Genomic DNA, 26,707 nt, shown 5'->3' with positions numbered 1-26,707 from the left:
CGATGACGCCAAGTTATTTCGGTAAATTAAGAACCAAGCGGACTGTGAAGAACTGCAGAGGGACCTCTGTGGGCTCCAGGAATGGTCGAAGAAATGGCTGCTGAGATTCAATGTCACGAAGTGTAAGAGGATGCACCTGGGGCGTACCAACTGTAAGGAGGCGTATCATATGTCCCAACGGGATGAAGAAACTGCACTAGTTGAGACTGTGTGTGAAAAGGACCTAGGTGTGTATGTTGACAATATGCTGAAGTTCTCGGGCCACTGTGAGAAGAAGGTAAATCAGGCAAATAAATTATTGGGTCTTATAAGAAGGTTGTTCAGATATCTAGACGGTCCGTCCCTCGTAACGATCTTCAGGAGTGAAGTGCTTCCCCATCTGGAGTACTGTCGCCCCATCTGGTCCCTGAGATATGCTAGGGACTGTCGGTTGGTTGAAAATGTTCAAAGGAGGGCCACCAGACTGGTGCCTGCACTTCAGCACCTCAGCTACCCTGAGAGATTGGAGCGCCTAAACTTGCCTAGCTTATACTACAGACGGGCAAGGGGGGACCTAGTTGAGGTGTATAAGCATCTCAGGGGGCACTACTCAGTTGAGTGTCCTTACTTGGAGCTGGCGGATGCTCGCCCCACAATGGGTCACAGCTCAAGATTGAAGAAGCCGCAAGTTCAGAAATCCGTGAGGGCAAACTTTTTCGGAGTGAGGGTTGTAAACTCTTGGAACAATCTACCAGAGATTGTGACGGCACCGAGTGTGAGCTCTTTCAAGACAAGACTTGACCAACACTGGAGCGGGTTCAGGTACATTCAGGAGCCGGTGCATGCCCAGTATTTGCCAACAGTGCGTGACAGAGACGTGATCGATTGCCCGGGCGGCTAGCGAGCCGATCTTTTGGTGAAGAATATAAATGAAAAGAGACGTGACCGATCGCCCAAGCGGCTAACAAGCCGATGAGTGGCGAAGAGGATAAAAGTAAAAGTAAATTATATCCAACTAAACGTTGCTTAAAGTACATGATTATGGCAGATAAGCAGACATTATAAAGCTCACATTTATTTCCAGGAGTGTGATAGCAAAGCGTCTAGCTCGAGACTCTATGCCTGCAGTGTCCAGTGTGCTAAAACTCCTACACCCACCTGGAACTCTGTCTCCTCCAGTAAGCATTTTTAGTCATAATTTGGATGTTTGTTTTATTTACAAATCTAAGTTTGATTAATTTTGTGTCACATACTTTCACTCATGTTGTACCTTTCTACCACAGTATTATCCTTTGTGTCTCACTTTTTGTATTTAATTGAACCACTTGTGGTGTAGGTTGGTTAAAGCCTGGTTGTGGCTCCTTTGTAATATCTTGGGGGAGAATTTATTGGACTTCATAAACTTAATAAACAAACCACATCTTGAGTACAGGCATCCCCTAGGTTACGGAACGTATGTGTCCTTGAAAATTTGTCCGTAACGTGAAATTTCTTAACGCGAAACCAATTTTTCCATTGACTTTCATTATATGATTGGAGATGCGTTCCCAAGGAAATATTTTGGGCAAAAAGATGTAATACAAGCACATTTATGAATGAAAATAGATTCTTTTTAACACATACATTGATTATTTTATGGTATAATATGATAATAAATATACAAAACACTTGAATTTAACTTGCCACAAACGATGTTGAGTGCTGCGTTTGGTGAGGTGAGGTGGTGCAATCAGAGTTACTGGGAGGGAGACGGAGGGCACTACTGGCTCCTGCCTCGCCCTGTACAGTATTGTAGCAACCACCAAGAAATCCACACAAATTTTTTTGTTATAAATTCTGTGATTTTTTTATATTTGTATTGAAAAATATATTTAACTTAAAAATTTACCCAATTTCTGTAATTGGTTCTATTGTATTGAGCCTGGTTTTGTCCACCACATGATATGGGAATATCCTATTTATTTTTTCAGCCATCTCTCTGCAAATATTATTCTCGTGTTCCTCATCAAATTGCTCATTTTCTTTTTCTGATATTTGAAATACTTTTTTTTCATTCTCTCCTGTATGTGGATTCTATCTCTTTTTCTTCCAAGATTTTTATCCCATTTTGGTCTTTTATGTACTTTTATGTTGGGGTTTGTCGTTTCCTAGAATTTTGTTTACGTTCTGCCAGAAGTTCTTGTCATTTCTTGTGGTATCCAGGTTGTTTATTAGTTCGTTCTATATCTGTTGGTGTGCTGTCAGACTTTCATCTCTTAACTTTGGTTGTATTTGCCTCAAGTTTCTAATAGCTCTGTTGTTGATGGATTGTTTTGTATGTACGTACATCATTATGTTATAGTACTTGGAGCATTCGCAATTCATGAGTTGTCCTGATGTGTGGTAGCGTTCGATATGTTGTGATTGGTATCTTGTTCTCTATTGCCTTTTTGATGTTAAGTATAAGGGTGTCTGTTTCGTTGTCTATATCTTCTAGTATTTTGCCTTGGAGATCTGGGATATTGACTTGTTCTAGTTGCTTCCTGTAACCTTCCCAGTCTGCTTTTTGCATTTGGAAACGTGGGGTTGTTGGAACTTGGATTGGGCTTGTAGATAGTTGTATTATCATTGGAATGTGGTCACTGGTAGTTAGTGGTCGTCCTTGTTTTATATGGTAATTCAGGAAAGCCTTGTTATTGGTGAAGACTTTGTCTGGGTTTGTTGTTTTGTTAATGCCAATGAATGTGGTGAAATGTGGTCCTAGGTGGATCAAATTCCCGGTGTTCATTATGGTATGCAGTGCAGTGCCTACCCTGTTCCTGTTTCTGTGGCCAAATATTGGATGTCTTGGGTTTAAATCTCCTATTATGTATGTTGGGCAGTTGTAGTTCAATAGTTTTATTAAGTCTGGGGCCGGTAGTTAGTTCCTTCTTGGCGGTAAATATGCTGTGGCTATTGCTATTTCTCCAAGTGTGGTCGTGATTTTGATTCCCAGGAATTTGTCCTCGAAATCGTCGATGATTTGATGTTTGAGTCTGTGTTTTACAGCAATCGCCACACCATTATTTAATTCTTCTGTTTTATTTCTTTGGTAGGTTGTATATATATCCAAATATTTTTATTTTCTTCGAATTTGAATTGCCGTGACTATTGATTAAAATTATGTCCGGATCAATGCTGAGGTATTTGTTTGCAAGGTTGTTTTTATTTGTTCCCAGTTGCGGACGTTGTGTTGTATGATGGTAAGTGTTGTGTGTTTGTCGTTATTCATTGTGTTTTGATTTTTTGTTTCTTGTTGGTTGCGCGGGTGGCGATCTCTTGTCCAGAACTAGTCCGTTTCGGATTCTTTGGAATTTCCATTGTTCTTCTTTTTTTAAGTTGTGTACCCTTATTTTAATTCTTTGGTTTATGAGGTAGGCTTCTACTAGTGCTTCAGAGTATTTATCGTTAGAGTAGGTCCATTTTAGTTCTTGTTTCGTTATGGCTTGTATTATGTCTGGCATCGTTTTGCATTCATAGGGACTAATATTTTATCACACCAGTGAATCTGTAGTTTACAGTCGTCTGCATATTCTAATGTCTGAAGCGTTTCCTCGTCCTGGGTATCCATGGTTGCTGTTGTGCCTTTTTTCCTTACAGCACCTGTTTCTCTTTGGATGGTATTTTGAAGGTCCTGTTTTGATCATTTGTGGCTTTGCCTTGTCAGCTTCGTTTATTTTGTGTTCTGTTGCGGCTGGTGTTTGCTTTGCTGCTCCTTTTTCTTCTGCTTTGTCTGTCTCCTGTGGTGTTACTGGGTTGGTTAGGCGGGTCACTTGTAGCACAGATTCAGAGGCTGGGTTGTCTGGGAAACTCATTGTTGGGAGATTGTTTCTTTTAAGCATTTTGTTCATCTCTGTTTCAAACGTGCCTGGGTTTTCTGTGTTCATTTCGGTTGAATATAATAGGCAGATGAGCACTTTGTAGTCTCGCATTTCGCTCAGTACAATTTTGGTGGTATTCTGTGGTTGTGTTGTTTCTTCAACTACTTTCTTTGCAATAGCAACATTTGTTGTGTTCTTCTTCTGTTCTTGTTGTTGTTTTTCCTTTGCTACTTTTTTCATTTATTATTTTCGTTTTGTATGGACAGGCCATTGCTAGGGTTCTGTGGGTCTTATATCCTGGATCGTTCCGATTTTTACAGTTTATACATGCTTTGGCTTGATTCTTGCAGTCCCGGAAAGTATGGCCTTCTTCTTCGCATTCAGAGCATATTTTAAGTTACTTTTGTGGACAGTCTTTTGTTGTATGAGAGTCATGTGCATAGCAGATAAAACAAGTGAAAATATTAACGTATTTTTCCAGGGACTTGCCTGCCATTGAATCAGTGAATTTCAACTTTATGCAATGTATTTATTGCTTTATTTGTATCACTTCTTCGACTTTTAACCAGTTATTTTTTATTTCTCGCTCTTCTTTTATTAATTGTGCCGAGTGCTTTCCGAATTCATAGTCAAGTCCACGTACAAATACTGATCTTTTTGCTTTAACCTCTGGTGGCATGATGACCTGGAGTCCTATGCCTCCAAAAGCTTGCATTCCGTTGGGGCCCAGAATGGTATCTGCGTCCCTGTAGTCTCTGCATATTGCAGTGTATCTTGTGTTCGACGAGAAAATCCTTGTAAAGGGTACATTGAGTGTACCATACGCTATTTCAGTGATCTGAGAACGTGAAGGGACTGTTCTTTTGTCTATGATCTTGTGTCTAACCTTGGTAGCCATGGTTTATTTGTTTGTCTTCCTAGCATGTATTAATTATGGATGATAAAGAAGGTTATTCAAGACCTTTTATAATGTGCCTATCGGTGACCCCCGGACAGTGGTGTAACTGCACTATCACTGTTCTTCTACTGCCGGATTGGCCTGTGTTACCCTGACCTCCAACGGACACACACAATCCCACCTACTGTGAGGTGTGCTCCACTGGAGGGGCTCTAGCACGAATATTTAAATATAAGCAGGTGCCTCCGCCGGGATAAGTAAGGAAGGATTTCAGCAAGAGAGAAATACCTCAAACCATGTCAGTACAGGTTGTACCTCTAGTCCGGCAACCTCGGGACCTGACCGGTGCCGGACCATGGAAATTCACCCTTTTCCTGGATAGATAGTGAATTGTGCTTATGCCTGGAAGCACTAGCACCACTTTCTCTGCATCATGGTCTCTTTGAAGACATATTGAAGGGTTAAATGTCGTATAGTAGCTTCTCAAATTTCGCGAGTTTTTAATTCTTAACGTATTTTATTGAAACACACACAAAAATAGATAAATAAAAATTTTGACGGCGGAAACTTGAATTTCGACGGGTTTGAACGGCACGCCAACGTGCAGACGACGTGCATAATCGTGTAAACAGCGTCATTTCTCTTATGTACAAGAGATTCATTATTGTTTATTACTGAATGTCTTTTTTATCGAATTAATGTTTATGTGTGCAAAATGAGCAATAAAATTCATTAATAACACGTAGAATATTAAAACACGAGGAAATGACACAACATTGTTTTCGTTGATTACAAAACCAGTGACTGACTGGTTCTACATATAAAACTGAAGAAAATAAGACCTTGGTTGTAGCTGTAGTAAAATTAATATGGTTGTTTTAAGTAATGTTATTTAATGTTAATAAATGGAACAATAGAAGTAGCTAACGATAATGGTAAAGGAAAAAGAGATCGCATATGTAATTGCGCATGCGCACATGTGAAAACATATCGTCATTACTTTGCATAAGAATATGAAAGCAACACTTATTTACTGTTCATATATATTTTAATTAATGTTTCTGAATTTGTTTTTATTGAATCAATGTACGTGTGTGCAAAATTAACAATACAATTTATTAATAATACGTGGAATATTAGAGGAGACGAGACTGCTGCCGGCATTGTTTATGTTAAAGCTTATGAAACCAGTGACTGATTGGTTCTACATATAAAACTGAAGAAAATAAGACCCTGAGTTTAGCTGTAGTAAAATTAATGTAAAAAATGAATATGGTTGCTTGAAGTACCTGTAATGTTATTTAATGTTAATAAATGGAACAATATAAGTAGCTAACCATTAATGGTAAAAAAAAAAGTGAGACTGCTCGTATGTAAGTGCGCACATGTGAAAATATATCGTCATTACTCTACATAAGAATATGAAAGCAACACTTATTTACTGCTCATATATATTGAAGGGTTAAATGTTGTACTCTGTATAGACAAGCAGAGAGAGAGAGAGAGAGCAGCCGAACTGCCGGATGTAAACAAACCTTAATTTCCCGCGGCTTTTTTTTTTTTTAAGGGGATTAGCCCACCCGGGCATAGGTCACTGACCCACATTGGGGCCTGAGGGGCAAAAATTTAATAGTCCTAATAATAATAATTCAGATAAGTTAAAAAAAAAAGAGCTGCCTATCTACCTATTGGACAAACTAAAATCGTTCCGGACCACGGGAGTTTCCGGACCACAGAATGCCAGACTAGAGAGGTACAACCTGTACTGCCAACCAATAGCTGCCCTCCAGCATGAGTGTGGGTCACTCACTCTGCCCGTGAAGAGGACTAGCTAGGGTTGACAATCCTGAACGCATGTAAGGTAGTCCGCTGACAGTAGTGGTCATTTTTCAAAGGCGGAGGCCCACAAAGGGAGTTGCCCCAAACAGGATTCCCGGGACGTCCAGTGGTAGTCAGAGAGGTCGAGTTGTGGTCTGGATGTCAACAGTAGAACAAAGGCTGACTGCTCTGGCAGTGAGGGGTCTAAAGAGGGATCCGGTCACTGCAAAGGCTCAGTTCCAGTTCATCCTCTCTGACTTTCATGGCGAGGCATGGAGTATTTATATCATTCTGCCAGATCAAGAATCGAAATGCAAAGATGAGAAATGCTGCTGATTGGCTAAGATGAAGGCGGCAACTGACCAATCACTGCGCAGCTCGAACGTGAGGGCTGATTTGTGAAACTTGCCGCTGGTTGGCTGGTAAGCGGACGGCAAGTGACCAATCAGCAGTTGTAGAGGGGAGTATCCACTACAACTGTAATGACTCCATTGTAAGCTGATTTGCTTAAGCTCTCTCTCCAGGAACAATCTTGAGCTTTCGAATGGTATTACTGCACATGTTGGAATGCATACACAGTACTTTACCTAAATTACAATACTGTACAGTACATTAATTCTTATGGGGAAAAATTCTCATTATAAATCGTTTCACTATAAGTCACATTTCTCTTGAACACATCCCTGACATATAATGAAGACCCACTGTTCATACAAACATACTGTACAGTATTTATATACAGTATATCAGTTAATTGTTATCTCTTAATATATCGGCCTATTATCCTTTATAGTGCAATGTTCTGCAATTTATAATACCGTACTAAAATAATACCAAGCCTAATATTTGCATTAAAATCAATAATTATATGCTCAGTAGTACTTTAATGATGAATGAATAGTAGGAAAGGATTGTTTGAGACCTGAACAGAAAAGTGCTATTTCCTAAATACTATGTATTTTTGGAGAAAAAAAAAAGCTAAAAGGCTGACTGAAATAATTAGATTATGTGATATTTTTCTTCTATATTTTGGTAGCATCATCTTAGTATAAAGTCTTATCATTACTGATATTCATGTTTAATCTCCTTTAGTTGGAAGATTTCAAATCATGAATGTTTTGGCCACTTCATTAACAATTGTCTAAACAGAATTGGAGGCAGATGCAGAAATTCTTGTTCATGACACTTTAAGTACCACAATTGTCTATTGTATGAAACCCTCGTGGTCACAAACTTTTCAGTTGACATAATTTATTGTATTGTAACTAATAGAGATCACATTAGATAATTATGGTACACAGGTGTAGAATTTTGTTTACAGATTATTTTTAATTATGTTAATTTTAGATGAATTATCTTTCTTCTTGAAGATACCTGACCAGCATGAAGAAAGTGCCAGAAGCCTGATTTCAGAAACAATACTGCAGAAAATGGGATTGAAAATACATCTACAACAGGTATGATATTATCACTCTCATTCTAAGTGAAAAAATTTAAATAATAATTTCCTCTATTTACCTAATGGCCAAGCAAAGAGAACTGGCCATGCCAAGGGAATTGGGCCAGTGGCCTGGATAGGATCCCTCCATTGTTCTTGATACTCTTGTCTAGGGCTATTTTAAAGCAGAGTACTGTTCTCGATTCCACAGCTTGGGCTGGTAGACCATTCCATAGGTCTACCACCCTGTGTGAAGAAGTATTTCCTTATGTTTGTTCTGCCTGATAACTCAACTACCTGTAGCTTGAAGGGATCCCTTCATTTTGGTGGTGCATGATGTCACGTAAAAATTGCTTAGGCTTACGTTTTCCTTACCTTTCAAGATTTTAAATCGTTGTATGAGATCTCCCCTATTGTGCCTTATCTGAAGAGATGTTGGTCTATTTGGATAATCAAGATTAATGTACATAGTTCCAGAATCATCTTCATCACTGGCGGTCATATTAATAATTCTTTTCATCTTTATCAGCATGATGTAAATACTGTACTATCATTGCAATGGCATAAAATGCAGCTAGACCCCGACTTACGACGGGGTTAGGGACCCAAATCCAGGTCGTAAGTCCGAATGGTCGTAAGTCCGACATAGATATATGTATAAAAAAAAAAAAAAAAATTAAAAAAATCTACAATGAAATACAGTACAGTAAAAGTAATAAATAATAAGGAATGGATACAGTACAGTGAAAGTAATAAATAATAAGGAATGGATACAGTGTGACTGAGCACTTACCTCTAATGTAGTCAGCTGAATGCACATGGGGCTCCCATAATTTTCTAATTATACATGGAGACTACATTAACTGGAAATGTTTCGGTATAGAAAATGCGTGTGTCATTTGGAGGAAAAAAAAAAAATTAAAAAAAAAAATGGTCACAACTGCGGCGGTCGTAAGTCGAAGCAGTCGTAAGTCGGGGTCTAGCTGTAGTTGTAAGGTAGGTATTCGTAGTCACCTCTACCATCGTTGAATGGGCAGGGCTTAGCAAGCGTGAATCAGGCGTACCAATATGGAAGTCACGAATTTCCTGAACCCAAGAATGGCTCGCCAAGTATTATTTTGTTTCCTATGAGCGATAATTTGTTTCGTAGCTGCTCTACGGTTTGTTACATTCTGCCTTTTCCTTGTAAATTTCCATTTTATTGTTGTTGTGACCTACAGTCATGTTACTTTTTACTTACTTTTATCCTCTTTACCACTGATCGGCTCATTAGCTGCTTGGGCGATTGGTCACGTCTCTGTTACAAATTGTTGGCAAGTACTGGGAGTGCACTGGCTCCTGAATGTATCTGAACCTGCTCCAGTGCTTATCAAGTCTGGTCTTGAAAGAGCTCACACTCCGTGCTGTCACAACACACTCTGGCAGATTTTTCCAAGAGTTCACAAATCCCATTCAGAAAAAGGTACCCCTCACAGTTTTCTGGGCTTGCGGCTTCTTCATCCTTGAGCTGTGACCCCTTGTGGGGCGAGCGTCCGCCACTTCCAGGTAAGGGCACTCGACTGAGTAGTGCCCTTTGAGATGTTTATATGCCTCAATTAGGTCCCCCTTTGCCCATCTGTAGTATAAGCTAGGCAATTTCAGACACACTAATCTCTCAGGGTAGCTGAGGTGCCAAAGTGCAGGCACCAGTCTGGTGACAGTACTCCAGATGGGGAAGTACCTCACACATGAATGACCTTCTTATAATACCTAACAATTAGTTGCCTGATGCACCTTCTTCTCGCATTGGCCCAAAAACTTTATCTCATTGTCAGCATACAAACCTAGGTTCTTTTCACATTCACTCTCAGTTAATGCAGTTTCTTCGTCTCTTTGGGACATATGATATGCCTCCTTACCATTGGTATGTCCCAGGTGCAGCTTCTTACACTTCGTGAAATTGAATCTCAGCAGCCATATCTTCGACCATTCTTGAAGCTCACAGAGATCCTTCTGCAGCTCTTCACAGTCTGCTTGGCTCTTAATTTCCCGAAATAACTTTGGCGTCAACCACAAACATTTATATGGAAATAAGTACAGCAACAGGCATGTCATTTATGAAGCAAACAAACAAACAGCATTCCCAATACACTGCCCTCTACCTGTGGTACCCAACTTGTGACGGGTACACATGATGATTTCATGCCATTAATCACCACACACTGCTGGCAATCATGTAGAAAGTCTCCTATCCACGCTAGAACATTTTCCCGAATCCTATACCCTTCCATTTTAATTTTCAGCCTTTCATGGGGTACGCCATCGAAAGCCTTGGCAAAATCTGGGTTTATATTGTCGATATTGCCACCCTGTTCCAGAATTTGGGTCCAAACATCCAGTATCTTGAATAATTGTGTTAAGCAGGAGCGCCCTGGCATAAAACCGTGCTGGTAATCCTTTACAAAGCTGTTTCGCAGTAGATATTCCATCATGACATTTCTTATAATGCTCTCAAATACCTTACTTACTTTGCTGGTCAGTCTATAATTATTCGTAAAGTAAACGATCTCCCTTCTTGAAGATAGGACTCACAAACCATTTTCCAATCACTGGGGACCTTTTGCTCATCCAGGCATTTACAGAACAGGATCTTAAGGGTTCAGCAAGCTTGTTGCACAACTCTCTTCGCACTGTGGGATGCACCATGTCAGGGCCGGGACTCTTATGAACCTTTAGCTTTGGCAGTTTATTTCTTATAACCTCTTTTGTGAACACAATGTGGGTCAGTGCTGTTTCGAACCTCATACGCAGGAAGATTGTTCACATCTTCTCTTGGGAACACCGAAGAAAAGAAACTGTTCAATGCCTTAGCTTTGTCCTGGTCAGACTCTGCGTAACTACCTTCAAGCCTCAGGTCTGTTGCTCCTACTCGCGTTTTCAATTTAGACTTTGCCTAGCAGTAAAATGCCTTTTGGTTTGACTTGACCTTATTCCAACCAGCTTCTGTAATGCCTTTTCAGCCCTTCTACCTTCTGCTTTTGTTTGGCTCCTGGCTCTTGCATACATACTACTGTCCTGCTCATCGTTTGACCTAACCCACGCCTTGAATTTCTGAGTTTTCTTTTTAACTTTGTCGACCGCCGCATGGTTATGTATAGCGGTCTCCTTATATTTCTAGAGGCACTGGGTTTGGACTTGGGTATATATTTCTTGATCAAATGGTTCACTTTACTAGCTATGATATTCAGCATAGTGTCTGCGTCCTTATGCCTTAGTGAGTCAGGCCAGTGGATACCCCTCATCTCTTCCCTCATCCCGTCAAAATTTCCCTTGTAGTATTTGCACCTTGGCCTGGTTTTGTCGTGAACTAAGTAACAGTTAAATCTGAATGACAACACTACATGGTGACTGGTACCAACTGGGGCTAGATGTTCCAGTTTGGCCACCATACCCTCCTTGTTTGTTATGATGAGGTCCAGTGGCTTTGGTGTTTGGTCCCCTCTGTAATGAGTCGGGTCTTTAACATGTTGGAACAGAAAATTATCTCTCGGAGTTTCTACAAAATGAGTAGCTGGGTGATTTAAGTAAATTGCCGTGAATTTATTTCTCCAGTCGATGTTGCCAAAGTTAAAGTCCCCCATGATAAGGAGGTGGCTAGTGTTGAGCATTGCTGCATTGTCTATTAAGGCTCTCAAGTTCCTTTGGTTTGGTAAGCTACAGTTTGGGGATCTGTAGGTACACCCAACAGTAAGTAAGTTTCTCCCCTTTAACTTAATTTTTCACCAGTTAGGATTCTTCAAAAACATCCTCTCCCTGAACCCTCACCTGGCTGGCTCTAAGGTCTTGCCCAGCATAGATAACCACACCCCTCTTGCAAGTTTCTTGAGAAAGGTTCGTAAATGCATCATATCCAGCAATACTGAACTCACATTCCTCTGGGTCAATTCTCCTGTTCTTGTACAACAGTTCTACAACTCCTACAATATCTGGTTGGTGTACCTTCAGTAGTGTTTCAAACTCCTCTCTCTTATCAAAGAACGTGTCAGTATTAGTGTACATGACATTCAAGCCAGAATTTGTTCTCCGTAATGTCTCTGCTTTTAGTAGTAACCTCCCCCCCCATTCTCAGAAGCTGCAGCATTTGCTAAGTACACTGTATTTTGCAGGGTGTGGTTAAAAATGTCATTGTTTACACGGCGCTCGCCTCCTCCTGTCTGGTAGGCGGAGCTGGTACTACTTCCTGGGTGGTAGGTAGAGCGGGTGGAGGGTGCACTGCTGCCCTCTGGCCCTCTGTCAGCACTCTTGCTTCAACTACCCTCCCCCTGAATATAACCCATGTACAGTACACCCTTCCCCGTTCCTCCTTTACTCCTCCCTCTTCTGCTTCACGTCCTGCAGGAGCTTCTTGTGCTGTATTAATGAGCATTATTTTTGGAACATCTGTCAGCAGTTCCACTAGGTGGTGACCATCCTGGTTCATTTTTGTGGTCGGATTGATCATTGGATGGTGGGTATTGAAGTCCCCAGCAATGAGCACAAGTTCCTGTGTTGCTTGTGTCAGTAGTTCACTGGCTTCTAGTCATTTGGGTGGCGGTTTATAGATGTTATATACTACAAGACTGTCGTTTGCCAGGTGTATCCGAACAGCTTGTACCTCTACTCCATCTCCACAATGAACTGGTTCTACTCCTGAACTGGGGATGGTCGCCCTGACGAGACTCATGCTGCCATGGGAGTTGGGCCCTTTTGGTACTGAGTACTGTTGGTATCCAAGCAAGCAGAATTGTTTGTCGTTTGGCATCAAGGTTTCTTGCAGAATGAAGACATCAATATTTTTAGCTATGGCTGCTGCTTGTACAGTATGCCGTTTGTTAGACAGGCCTTGTACATTCCACTGTGTTATCTTGGGATGACAAGGAGGTAGGGCTATTCTATCATTATCTCCTCGTTGCTGTAGTTGCTCTTGGCGTTCATGGTTGAGTCGTTCTCCTCCTCGTCCGTTGGGAATGGTGTGCTCATTGGTGGCTGTTTCTTGGGCACCTGCTCCAAGGGAGTAGCAGGAGGTGGAGTTCCGCTTGTTTTTGGGGGTATCTCGGGAGTTTTTTCTGCTCTCTTCAGGGTGCTGTCGCTCTTGCCTGTGATCATGTGTTTGCTAACGGTCTGTGCTTGTTGTGCTGTTTTTCGTGATCTGTTGCAAGGGGCTTGAGGTTTCACGGTTTTGAGTGATCTCTTGGATGGCAAGTTCTTCTTCTTGTCTGATATCTGACTCAAGGGCGTCGTCTGTCCCACTTGTAGTTGTGGAGTTTTGGGGGTCTGGTCTTCCTGCATCTTTTCTGTGAGCTGTGTCATTACTGCATTTATTATATTTTCGGTGCTGGTATCTTGTTTCTTTATTATAGTAGAGACAGTCACTGTCATAATGGTGATAATCTGTTTTATTTGTTGTTCTGTGAATGCCGCTTGTAGATTGGCAGGCTGGAGTGTATTCACTTGGGTAGTCGCCTGAGGGGGTTGCAGTGTCCCATGCAATATGGTGTTCTCCACCACTACTGGAGTGTTCTGTGCTTTTACTGCCTTACAGCTCTGTAGCTGCAGTTGTGGAGTCCACTGATTTGTCAAAACATATCAACATGTTTTGGCTTGCTCATCGGCTGGTAGGTTAGGCCGCCAATACAGTACAGTCATGCGCCGGTTAACGTCCTAGATACGTTCTTGGAAACTTGACGTTAACCGAAATGGACGTTGTCTGATCATCACATAAACTTTTCATTTATATTTATGTGTATGTGGAATACTTTATACGTACATATACACTTTTATTGTTAAATCACTACTGTAATGTGATACAGGTGATTAATTTTTATCTCTTGTGCAAAATACATGACGTTTATATTAAAATTGTTCACTGTTTTACAAGGATTCCAGCAATGCCGATGGGGGAGAGGGTGGGAGCGAGCGAGGGGGCGTGGGGGGAGGGGAGGTAGTACGTTTGACAGTTGGCACAGGCCCAGGTCTAACGTGACTAATCTTCTCTCTTATAAAAAGCCAGTGAAATGACCTGGGTGATTATAATTAACATAGCTGGGATTCTTGTAACATACTGATTAATTTGAATATAAACATGCTATAATTTGCACTAGACAAAACAATTTTAGTACCGTAATCAAATTAGTACATGTGCACTCCAGCTTTGCACTAAAAAATCTATGTAAATCTACCCAAAAATACAGTTGAAAAACTTTTTTATAAAATGTACTACAGTACTGTACACTAATGTACAACAATTTTTATCTCTTGAGCAAAATATATGACGTTTATATTCAAATTATTGGCTGTCCTGCAAGGATTCCAGCAATGCAAATTATAATCTCCTAACTTTAGTCTGAGATATTATATAAGATAAAAACTGTAAGCCTAAAACCCTGGCTGGGGTGGGGGGGGGGAGAGGGCGGGAGGGAGGGATGGACGGAGCCAGCCAGCGAGGGGTTGGGGGGTTGAGGTGATAAGTTTAAGCCAAAGGTCTCTGTGTGTTTATTTAACAGTCCTACTAAGCTTCTCTCATTTTAAAATGCCAGTGATATGACCTAGGAGAATATAATTAACATTGTTGGGATTCTTGTAAGATACTGATTTATTTGAATATAAACATGTTGTAATTCTCACTAGACATAACAATTTTAGTACCATAATCAAATTAGTACATGTGCACTCCAGCTTTGCACTAAAGTCATTTATTTCTTTTACGTTTCTTTTAGTATGGTGTGTGCATGTAAATGGATGAAAATAAATTAGAAATTTATGTAAATCTACCCAAAAATACAGTTGAAAAACTTTTTATAAAATGTACTACAGTATTGTACACTAATGTACTACATTTTTTATATCTTGAGCAAAATATATGACGCTTATACAGGTTGTACCTCTCTAGTCCGGCAACCTCGGGACCTGACCGGTGCTGGACCATGGAAATTCACCCTTTTCCTGGATAGATAGTGACTTGTGCTTATGCTTGGAAACACTAGCACCACTTTCTCTGCATCATGGTCTCTTTTAAGACATATTGAAGGGTTAAATGTCGTATAGTAGCTTCTCAAATTTCGCGAGTTTTTAATTCAACGTATTTTATTGGAACACAAAAAAAAAAATTTGACGGCGGAAACTTGAATTTCGACGGGTTTGAACGGCCCGCCAACGTGCAGACGACGTGCATAATCGTGTAAATAGCATCATTTCTCTTATGTACAAAAGATTCATTATTGTTTATTACTGAATGTCTTTTTTAATGAATTAATGTTTATGTGTGCAAAATGAGCAATACAATTCATTAATAATACGTAGAATATTAAAACACACGAGGAAATGACACAGCATTGTTTTCGTTGATTACAAAACCAGTGACTGACTGGTTCTACGTATAAAACTGAAGAAAATAAGACCTTGGTTGCAGCTGTAGTAAAATTAATATGGTTGTTTTAAGTAATGTTATTTAATGTTAATAAATGGAACAAAAGAAGTAGCTAACGATAATGGTAAAGAAAAAAGAGAGATCGCGTATGTAAGTGCACACACGTGAAAACATATCGTCATTACTTTACATAAGAGTATGAAAGCAACATTTATTTACTGTTCACATATATTTTAATTAATGTTTCTGAATTTGATTTTATTGAATTAATGTTTGTGTGTGCAAAATTAACAATACAATTTATTAAAAATACCTGGATTAAAACACATGAGGAGACGAGACGGCTGCCGGCATTGTTCATGTTAAAGCTTACAAAACCAGTGACTGATTGGTTCTACATATAAAACTGAAGAAAATAAGACCCTGATTGTAGCTGTTGTAAAATTAATGTAAAAAAAATTAATATGGTTGTTTGAAGTACCTGTAATGTTATTTAATGTTAATAAATGGAACAATATAAGTAGCTAACCATTAATGGTAAAAAAAAAAGTGAGACTGCGCGTATGTAAGTGCGCACATGTGAAAACATATCATCATTACTCTACATAAGAATATGAAAGCAACACTTATTTACTGCTCATATATATTGAAGGGTTAAACGTTGTACTCTGTATAGACAAGCAGAGAGAGAGAGCAGCCGAACTGCCGGATGTAAACAAACCTTAATTTCCCGCGGCGTTTTTTTTTTACGGGGATTAGCCCACCCGGGCATAGGTCACTGACCCACATTGGGGCCTGAGGGGCAAAAATTTAATACTCCTGTAATAATAATAATAATTCAGATAAGTGAAAAAAAAAGAAAAAAAAAGCTGCCTATCTACCTATTGGACAAACTAAAATCGTTCCGGACCACAGAATGCTGGACTAGAGAGGTACAACCTGTATTCAAATTATTGGCTGTCTTGCAAGGATTCCAGCAATGCAAATTATAATCTCCTAACTTTAGTCAGAGATATTATATAAAATAAACAAAGAAATCACCAATCTTGTGTCTTGGAACACAAGGAGGGAGGTAGCCAGCCGAGCGTGAGGTGAGGTGACAGAGTGTCTTTATTTATTTGAGATAAGATTTGACAGTTGGCACTGAAGGCCTGGGTGTTTATTTATCATTACTTAAGAGTGACTAAGCTCTTCTCATAATTTGCCACCTAAACGACCTGGGTGAATATTACTTACGTTGCTGGGATCCTTGTAAGATAGTAATTTATTTGAATACCTGTATAAACAAGCTATATTTGCAATTCAATTTTAATTGTTTATTCCTTGATAGAGGAAGCGGGATCCTAGTGCTGTCACTTGGTACCCCTGTACCATAACACCAGAAGCAACTGGCCAGTGTCACAAGTATATACAGTGCAGTACAGTCATCCCTTGGTTATAGCGCCTAATTGGGACCCCGCCGTATAACGAAAGTACAGAACCTATGGGATTTATTCTAATTGGTTCCCGGCACCCAAGACCCAACCTCAAGTTTCCCATTTTACGACCATTTAGACCCACTAAATATATATTTAATGTTATGGTAAATATCATAAACACACACAGGCATGGCTAGGTTTATTACAAAGTGATGAAAAGGGTATGCTTAATACTGTAGTCCACAAAACATGTAGTTATGCTTTTTTTATTTGGTCCCCCATCATGCAAGTCCGTTTCTCTCACATCAGGACGCCTGAGTCCTCCGTTTTCTCTCTTAATCTTAGAGTGCACCAGAGACGTCGATATTCCTTAATAATGCCACAGAATTTGAAATTGCAACTAGATATGTCTGATTACAGCAAATGTGTTATTGTCAATTTGTAGGTGAAAGATTTTATATATATATATATATATATATATATATATATATATATATATATATATATATATATATATATATATATATATATATATATATATATATATATATATACACACACACAGTTAACCCTCACTTTACGCGGTTAATGTAACCCACAGGGTACCGCGGAAAGCGAGAAACGCGTAAAGTGAATAACATAACATATGGGATTAATTGAAATGGAGTCCAGGCCGATCCCCAAACTCCACTTTTTGATGACACATAACTATGTTGTAGTAAAAATAACATCTTAATTTTATGATGGTATATGCACACAATTAATACTTAAGAGAAATAGAGAAATACAGTCGCCAAGTTAATGTCCATTCAAATAATGGACACGACTCCCTCCCCCTCTTCTCACACTACACTGCTGGCTCTTCCCTCTGAGAAATTTTGGGGGGAAAACCAGGTATAGTAATAAATAATACCTCAAACTAAAGTTAGGATAATATAATTGACATTGCTGGATTCCTTGGAAGACCAGGAATATTTTGAATATAAATGTCATATATTTTTCACAAAAGATAACATATTTACTCAGATTAAACATTACATCTTAAATTTGTATGTCTAATGCAAAATCTATGATGTTTATATTCAAAATGATCATCAAATTGTAAGAATTCCAGCAATGTAAATTATATTCTGGCCGGGTAATTTGTATGAATTTTATGAGCTAAAACAAATATCTTCAGTTAATAAAAAAAAAATATATTCTTCACGACACTATCTGTCAATCAAAGTACCCCACCTTGCCTCCCCCCCTCTTCCAACCGTGCGGTCAGTCCCAACCCTCCCCCCCACCCCCCACCAAGAGAAAGAGTGGGTGAAAAAAATAAATTTTAACATTTTGCATTAAATAATACCTCAGATTAAAGTTAGGATAATATAATTGACATTGCTGGATTCCTTGTAAGACCAGGAATATTTTGAATATAAACGTCATATATTTTGCACAAAAGATAACATACTTACTCAGAGTGAACATTTTATCTAAAAATTTTATGTCTAATGCAAAATATATGATGTTTATATTCAAAATGATCGTCAAATTGTAAGAATTCCAGCAATGTAAATTATATTCTGGCCGGGTAATTTGTATGAATTTTATGAGCTAAAATAAAAATCTTCAGTTAATAAAAAAAAAAATATTCTTCACACGGTAACAGATGGTCGGTCGCCGGTCCCTCCCTCCCTCCCTCCCACCCCCCACCAACGTCCCTACTAGATAAATGTGTGGGAATACCAGACTGTTTACCTTTTTAGTAATAAATAATAAATCAGACTAAAGTTAGGATAATATAATTGACATTGCTGGATTTCTTGTAAGACCAGGAATATTTTGAATATAAATATCATATATTTTGCACAAAAGATAACATATTTACTCAAGAGTAAACATTATATCTAAAATTTGTATGTCTAATGCAAAATCTATGATGTTTATATTCAAAATGATCATCAAATTGTAAAAATTCCAGCAATGTAAATTATATTCTGGCCGGATAATTTGTATGAATTTTATGAGCTAAATAAAAAAATTATACTTCACCGTGTAAAGGGGTACACCCACCGCGGAATGTGAGCATCCTGGGTTCTGGCAGGGCACGGCATAAACGTGGAAACGCGGAATGTGGGACAGCGTAAAGTGAGGGTTGACTGTATATATATATATATATATATATATATATATATATATATATATATATATATATATATATATATATATATATATATATATATATATATATATATGCGTTCATCTAATCATATATGGTGAAGTATAATATATATATTTTTTTATTTAGCTCATAAAATATACACAATCTGGCCAGAATATATTTACATTGCTGGAATTCTATAATATGATGGTCATTTTGAATATAAACATCATAGATTTTGCATTAGACATACAAATTATATATTTATCGAGTAAATATGACAAAATATGACATTTATATTCAAAATATTCCTGTCTACAAGGAATCCAGCAATGTCAATTATATTATCCTAACTTTAGTTTGAGGTATTATTTATTACTATACCTAAAATCTAGTGTTTTTCCTCCAAACATTTCTCAGAGAGGGAAGAGCCAGCGAGTGTGAGAAGAAGGGAGGGAGTTGAGTCCATTATTTGAATGGACATTAACTGGCGACTGTATTTCTATTTCTCTTAAATATTAATTGTGTGGTGTACCATCATAAAATTAAGATGTTATTTTACTAGAACATAGGTATTGTGTCGAAAGTCGAGTTTGGGGGTCGGCCGGTCTCTATTTCAATTAATCCCATATGCTATGTTGTTCACTTTACGCTGCCTCACTTATGCTGCCCTCCGTGGGTTCAATTGACCTGTAAAGTGAGGGTTCACTACAGTGACCTCCTTAACGAACACTCCGGTTAACGTAATTTCGATTAACGATCTCCTTCATGATTCAATCCGGTTAACGGTGGCCTGGTAACAGTTGCTTTAGTCAGTCCGATACTTAGGCTTAAATTTCATTATTTAGTAATATCGAAGTTTATACTATTCTAATTTTTTATTCAATTTTAGTCATTTTAACATTTATTGAACATAATTGAAGGCAAAGGACTGTTGTGCGGCATCAGCCTCCTAACACAGAACAGAGTTAGTCTCTTTCTGTCACTGAGGTAACATCTTGCCACTCTTCAACCAAATGCTTAGTTAGTCATTGGTTATTTTGAAATATTTACATATTGACAATATATTGCAGTGCAGTGTTGATTTAAAAGAAAATACTTGAATTACACCAAGAGCAATTTTATGGGTGAATGGGTGATTTCTTCCACCAATGTTTTCCCTTCTCCTCCACCCCCATTCTAAATCCATCATCATCAGGAGCCTTCTACATACACCTCAAAGTAAGTGAACTTTTCTACCATTTTTGTTGAATTTAGGAAATTTTCGGTGAGCTGGAACATTACCCAAAACCCATTGAAACAATGGTTTAGGTTAACGAACTTTTCGGTTAACGAACGACCTTCTGGAGCAGTTGAGTTCGTTAACGGAGGGTCACTGTATATATATATAAATATATATATATATATATATATATATATATATATATATATATATATATATATATATTTATATATATATATATATATATATATATATATATATATATATATATATATATATATATATATATACACATACATATACATATATATACAGTGACCCTCGGTTTAACTCAATCCGTTCTCGTGAAAAAAGAATTAGACTTGTTTCAATGGGCCTAACTAAATTCAACAAAATGGTCACTACTGATGAAAACTCCTGGATGATGATGATGATGATAATACAATGGGGGTGGAGGAAAAAGGCATTGAATGGAAGAGTCACCATCTTCATTTCACCCATAATTGAGTTCTCTTTGGTGTATTTCAAGTATTTTCTTTAAGTCAACACTGTACTGCGTCAAAATATATTTCAAATGACAACTAAGCGACACAAGCGTTTGTTGAAAGTCTCAACAGATGTTACCTCAGTGAAGACTACGCTTGCTGCTGTTAAGAGGCTGATGCTGCGCTTAAACAATCATACTTCATTATGTTCAGTAATTGTTAAAATGACTAAAAATTGAATATTAAACTTTTAAAATTATTGAATAGTATAAACTTCTTGATATTTACTAAAATAGTTAGAATTTAAGCCCTAGAACCGATTAATGTATTGGACTGATACTAAAGCTGGTTGCCCGCCAGTGCAAGCAAACATGTTGAGGTCGGTTCGTAAGAAATTCGTTAACATTTTTGTTCGTTAACCGAATTGAAGATCCTTATGGAAGGCAGTTCGTTAACAAATTTCGTTAACCGGGCGTCGTTAAACGGGGTCACTGTATATATATATATTTATGCTGATAACCACAGCATACACACAAGTCAGCACCTACAGTGATTTACTTGCATATATATATATATATATATATATATATATATATATATATATATATATATATATATATATATATATATATATATATATATATATATATATATATATATATATATATATATATATATATATATATATATATTATATATATAATATATATATATATATATATATATATTCTTTCAGTGAAGACGAGCCTGAGAAGGGCAAAAAACAACTTCATTCACTAAGTGACTTAAAAGCAGAGGATATTAGTCACTAACGATCTACCGTCTTCATAATAGAAGATGCGCTGTGGTCGCCATGCTGACCAAACTGTATAAGAAATTGTCCCAAACACAATATCTGAGAGACATAAACAAAATAAAAGTCGCTAGATTTCATCACCGTGCTAAGATGTATAAATACCGTATGTAAAATCCTCGTGGCACTTAGAATTTCAGCTATTACAACACAAATTAGCGGAGCCTTCTTTGTGCGTATTTACAGCTGATTCACCAGGCAAGAAGATGACGGTAGCAATGCCTGTGATGGAGGATGTGAGAGGGGGTTTTGAGAATTGCAATTAAATGCCAGGTAGCGACGTGGTCTCCTAATATTACGTATTAAGTAATTATTAGATGTTTTAATTGCCTGTATGTTGGCCTGCAAGTTATTGCTAGTCATTAACATACCTAGGTATAAAGCTAGACGGCTCATTCTGGATTGAACAAAAATAATGTGTTTAATTAAGCAATAACATTTTTAATTCTGGATTTTGGTTAGGTATAATTTAGCCTACTGGAGACAGCAACTGGGGGATTCATTAGCTTATGGGAGACTTCAACTTCACATATAGGATGCAAACTGATTTTTTGTGTCATTTTTCAGAAAAAAAGGTGCATCTTATATGCCGTAAAATGCGATAGTAAAGATATGTTACTACTAGTATTATATCTTTTAGTGTAGCTACACATTTTAGGGGGTATATTTTGGTCAGTTAGTTGATGCATCTTTAGGGTCGTGAGACAAAACTAATTTTTCCCATATGTTATGTGTTTCAATATGTACAGTTTTGCTTATCACTGTAGTTTTCTGAACCTAACCTCCGCGATTATCGAGGATGCATGTATTAATAATAGTAACACAGTAGTACTACTACCATTAATAATAGTGACAATAATAATAGGCTGAACATTATAGTTTACTAAGATTTTACATTTTACAGATTAAAACAGTAGAAGTTTTAGCCAAGGAACTCGGAGAATGGAGCTGCGTTGTAGTAGTTGGGCCACCACGCTCAGGAAAGACCTCCATCATCAATGCTGCTATAAAGTTGTATCAGGTTGAATATGACCCTTCTACAAGTAGCAACACTTGCCAGAACATGCCATCAGCTGCCAACAAGTCCACAAGAAGTCAAGGACTGGAGCAGAGCTTATCTCATCGTTCACAGATAAGCAGTCTTGATAGAGACACCATTTCATTTGATGAAACAGATGGAATTGACATTGACATTCTCAAATCCAACAAGCAAATCATTGACCAACATCTTTATGCATTAAGACCTCATGTAATGAATTAATTACATTTTGTATGATTTTTGACAATAGCTTATGCTTACATTGATTATTGCTAAATTAAAAAAAATGCACATTTAGTTGAGGCCTCTTGATCCATTAAAAGTTATATTTAATGATGATTGTTTCTCTTTGTATTTTATGTGTGTGTATATAGAGCTACAGCCAGACCAGACTGTTGGGCAGTGCCACTCAAGAAGGTCTTTTGCCTCGCCTGATATGTCAGATGGCCAATGGACCCACACACAGGTATAGGAGAAAATCACGTTGGATATATTTCATCTGTTCATCTCTTGGAAACTTTTTCATATATCTGTCTATTTGATATACCTTTTCTTACCCTTTATCAGAAAAGTTTAAGCAAATATAGTACTACTCAAAATTCTATTCTGTATACAGTATTACAAAACTATTCAAACTTTTTTTATTGAAATTCCTCATACTTATACATTGCTCTTTAACTGTTTTCATTGCATGTTCTAATAGTCACTGATATCACTTTAGAATCTTACTACAGTCCTTCTTTCTTTAACTATTTTCTCCTGGGTCACACCATCAGTTGATTAATGAGTAACTTTTCATAATATTTCATTGTCCACGTTGTTGATGTTTCATTCACTACTGCATCATATGAAGAGATGGGGTTGAACCAGGTAGTCTGTTGTAAAAGAGGAACACCATTGCAGAACATAATCTTTACAATGGTTAGAATGGATGTCCTATTTATTTTCAGCATCCCATCCCCTAATTAGATTCAAAACATATTCAGTATTCCCTCACTTTATACAAGGGATATGTTCCTAAAAATGGCATTCAAAGCAAAGCTCATTTAACATGGTACAAAGGGGGATATGTTCCTGGCCCAGTCCCAAGACCCTTATATTGAACCATTTTGGGGCTAACTGTTATAGCACACAAATAATACATAAACATATTTTAATATACAGTATAGTCTGGTTTTACGTGGTTAATTAAACCCTTGGAGGTCCGCGTATAAAGCAAAATGCGTAAAAAAAAATAACAGAACCTATGGGATTAATTGAAATAGAGACTGGGCCGACCGCCAGACTTCCCTTTTTTTTGGCTATCGCCGACACAAATACATACATTGTAGTAAAAATAACATCTTAATTTTATGATGGTATGCACACACAATTAATATATAAGAGAAATATCAATAATATTAGGTTTTTTAACACTTACATTAGTAGAAGAGATGGTTGGGCACACGGGGATGGGGGGTTGGTTCCGAGGCAAAGGGCAGATTATTGGCCCTCACCTGTATCTCTATCCACCACCTCGTCAAACCCCTCGAAGTCCACATCCTCACTATCACTGACTTGGGCTGGCTGTGGTGGTTGGCGGGTGAAGAACTCGGTGATGTTTTGTTGACGCCTTGCATCGATGTGGTCGTGATACAGCTGAACATAGGGCTCCTGGCATTTCAACAGATGGTTATTCGACACTTTGTAGCGATGATTGACAGGGTCTTTGGCAAGGTTGAGCTTCATTCTCTCAGCTAACTCGATGATTTCCTTCACATCAGCATGTGTTAGTTTCTGCTCTTGTTGTTCAGTAACACCTCGCTGCTCACTGATGTCATCATCTTCCAACATCTCGTCCACAGTCACCTCAGGTAGCCTGATTAACTCCAGGATGTCGTTGTTGGTGGTCTCGGAGAAGCCTGCAGCTCTAACACTTTGTGTAGCCTCTCTTGCATTCTCCAATGCCACAGCAACAGACTGAGCCTCGCCAGCCACCGCTTGCCTCTGCCTCCTACCTGGGATACCCTCCAACACATGTCGCCACGCATGCTGAATTGTTGCCAAAGATAGCTGCCCCCATGCCTCCACCAAGAAATCAACTGCCTTCTTCGCGTTAAACAGCTTCCAGAACTGCTTGATTTGCACTTCATGGTCCACCAAATCTTGTTCGTGTTCTTCGTCCTCGCTCTCGCTATCGGTGCCACTCTTTAGGTTCTGCACTTCATCCTTGGTGTTGGTGAAGTCGTTCAGGAACCGAAACTTCTTGGCGGAGAAAGCAGCCTTCACGTTGCAAATCAACTCCTGATCCATGGGCTGGATTAACGACGTAGTGTTAGCGGGAAGGAAGACCACTTTTACGTTGGGGTGATGATCCAGCAAAAGGGGCGAGTGTCCTGGTGCATTGTCGAGGAGCAACAAAATGTTGAATGACACTTTATTTTCCACGCAGAATTTCTTGATATCAGGAACGAGACAGTTGTCAAACCAGGAGAGGTTCAGACCAGAAAACATCCACTCCTTCCCAAAGGTTAGCCAGTGGACATTTAACTTGCTCATGTCCATAATCTTGTAGGCGTGCGGCTTGCAGGCTTTGTGGATCACAGACAACCTCAGCTTAGCAGTGCCGGAGGCATTGGTGGTGAAGAGTGCGGTGATGCTCTCCTTCTGCATTTTGCGTCCCCGACACTTGCTAGCAGACTTGACTACGAAGGTCTTGGATGGCAATTTCTTCCAGCACAACCCTGATTCATCCATATTGAACACTTGGTCGTCGGTGTACTGTCCTCCCTCCATAATTTCCCGTAAATATGGGGGAAAATTCATGGCGGCAGCCCGGTTGGCACTTGCTTCTTCTCTGACTATCTCAGTATTTGTGATCTTGTTGCATAGTTTAAAACCTTACAGCCACCCAGCGGAAGTACTGAAGGGCTTGGGCTCTGCAACCCCCATTTTTCTTGCTACTGTTGCATAGAGTTCCCGGGCGTAGTCCTGCAGTGCTCGAGTGTCAACCGCCATGTTCCTTCTCAACTAACAAATAATGTAGCTAACCAACAAACTCTCGCTCTTCAGCAGCACCTTATTGTAGCAATATTTCACCAGCGAGACACCTACAGACTTGGTCATGTTCATGTGTTCATTGATTTTGTCGGCAACCTTCTTGATAGTGCGGATCGTCAATTCATTCACTCCATATTGTATGGCCAGATCCACCTGTCTCGTGCCTTTTTCTGACTTCTGGACGATCTTGTATTTTACCTCATAGCTTAAGGCGCATCACACCTTCTTGGGCTTGGGTCAGGTAGTTCAGGGCTTCTCGGGGGTGGTGGGGGTCCAGCGGAAGCCATTGTGTAGAAAGAAAAAAACACAACTGGTTCCTGGGCACTAGTGAATATACGCGAGGACAGCGAGACTGGCGCGGTGGTGGTGGAGAGCGTGGGTGGCAGGGGTGGCGAGGATAAATAGACCAATCACAGCCCGCGGCAGAGGGGGTGTGTGGGTGGCAAGGATACGTGGCCCAATCACAGTCCGCGTCGTCACTGGCGCGAGTCTGACATCAGTGGTGACGTCAGCGCCCAGCACCTTTCCCCGCCGCTTGCCGCGTATATGATGGCATTTACCGCGTAAATAATAATTATCGCTTTTGGACAGGTGCCGCGTAAATGGCCGTTAGCGTATAAAATATCCGCGTAAACCCAGACTATACTGTACAGTCAAACTCAAATAATTTTAAATAACAGGAGCTTTATCCCTTACGAATTACAGGTAAACCTCAATTTACAGTGTCCCCATCTATGATAATTTGCATTAATGATACTGATATATTTAGACCATTCCCTTATTTGTGATGTAAACAAACCCGCATTAACGATATTCATCATCCTGCCAACTCGGAATATGGAACGAATCATTCACTTCATTTGTCAGCTGAGGCGTCATCTACCCTAATGCAGCCTCATGGCCATCCGGTGCACTACAGTCCAGCCATTGTTTCTTCTTGGTTATGCGTGTGTAAAAAATGGAGTTCAAGGTTTATTGGTCATCAGCATTGTTTTTTATATATTTTGTTTTACCTAACAGTGAGAGGACATAACTAAAGTTCACATTGTACTCTGTTTTAGTGACTGTGAAATGTTTTCATTCTGACTATGAAGTGATTTTGCTCTGATTCCCCACCCTGACAATGGGTGACCTGACATTCCATCAGAA

At 38.9% G+C, this 26,707-nt stretch overlaps 1 protein-coding gene across 1 annotated transcript in view; it reads left to right on the top strand.

The window, feature by feature from the left end:
• The window catches only part of LOC121869635, a 416,339-nt gene that overhangs the window by 81,348 nt on the left and 308,284 nt on the right, over window positions 1–26,707 (top strand). The window contains exons 14-17 of the mRNA XM_042371146.1: window positions 1,064–1,157; window positions 7,905–7,991; window positions 22,385–22,729; window positions 22,894–22,985. Coding sequence (XP_042227080.1) covers window positions 1,064–1,157; window positions 7,905–7,991; window positions 22,385–22,729; window positions 22,894–22,985 — 618 coding nt within the window. The remainder of the gene's footprint in view (window positions 1–1,063; window positions 1,158–7,904; window positions 7,992–22,384; window positions 22,730–22,893; window positions 22,986–26,707) is intronic.

This window comes from Homarus americanus, unplaced genomic scaffold, assembly GCF_018991925.1.
Source record: "Homarus americanus isolate GMGI-L3 unplaced genomic scaffold, GMGI_Hamer_2.0 scaffold32583, whole genome shotgun sequence".
Classification (NCBI taxonomy): Eukaryota; Metazoa; Arthropoda; class Malacostraca; order Decapoda; family Nephropidae; genus Homarus; species Homarus americanus.
This window is presented reverse-complemented; position numbering and strand designations above follow the sequence as displayed.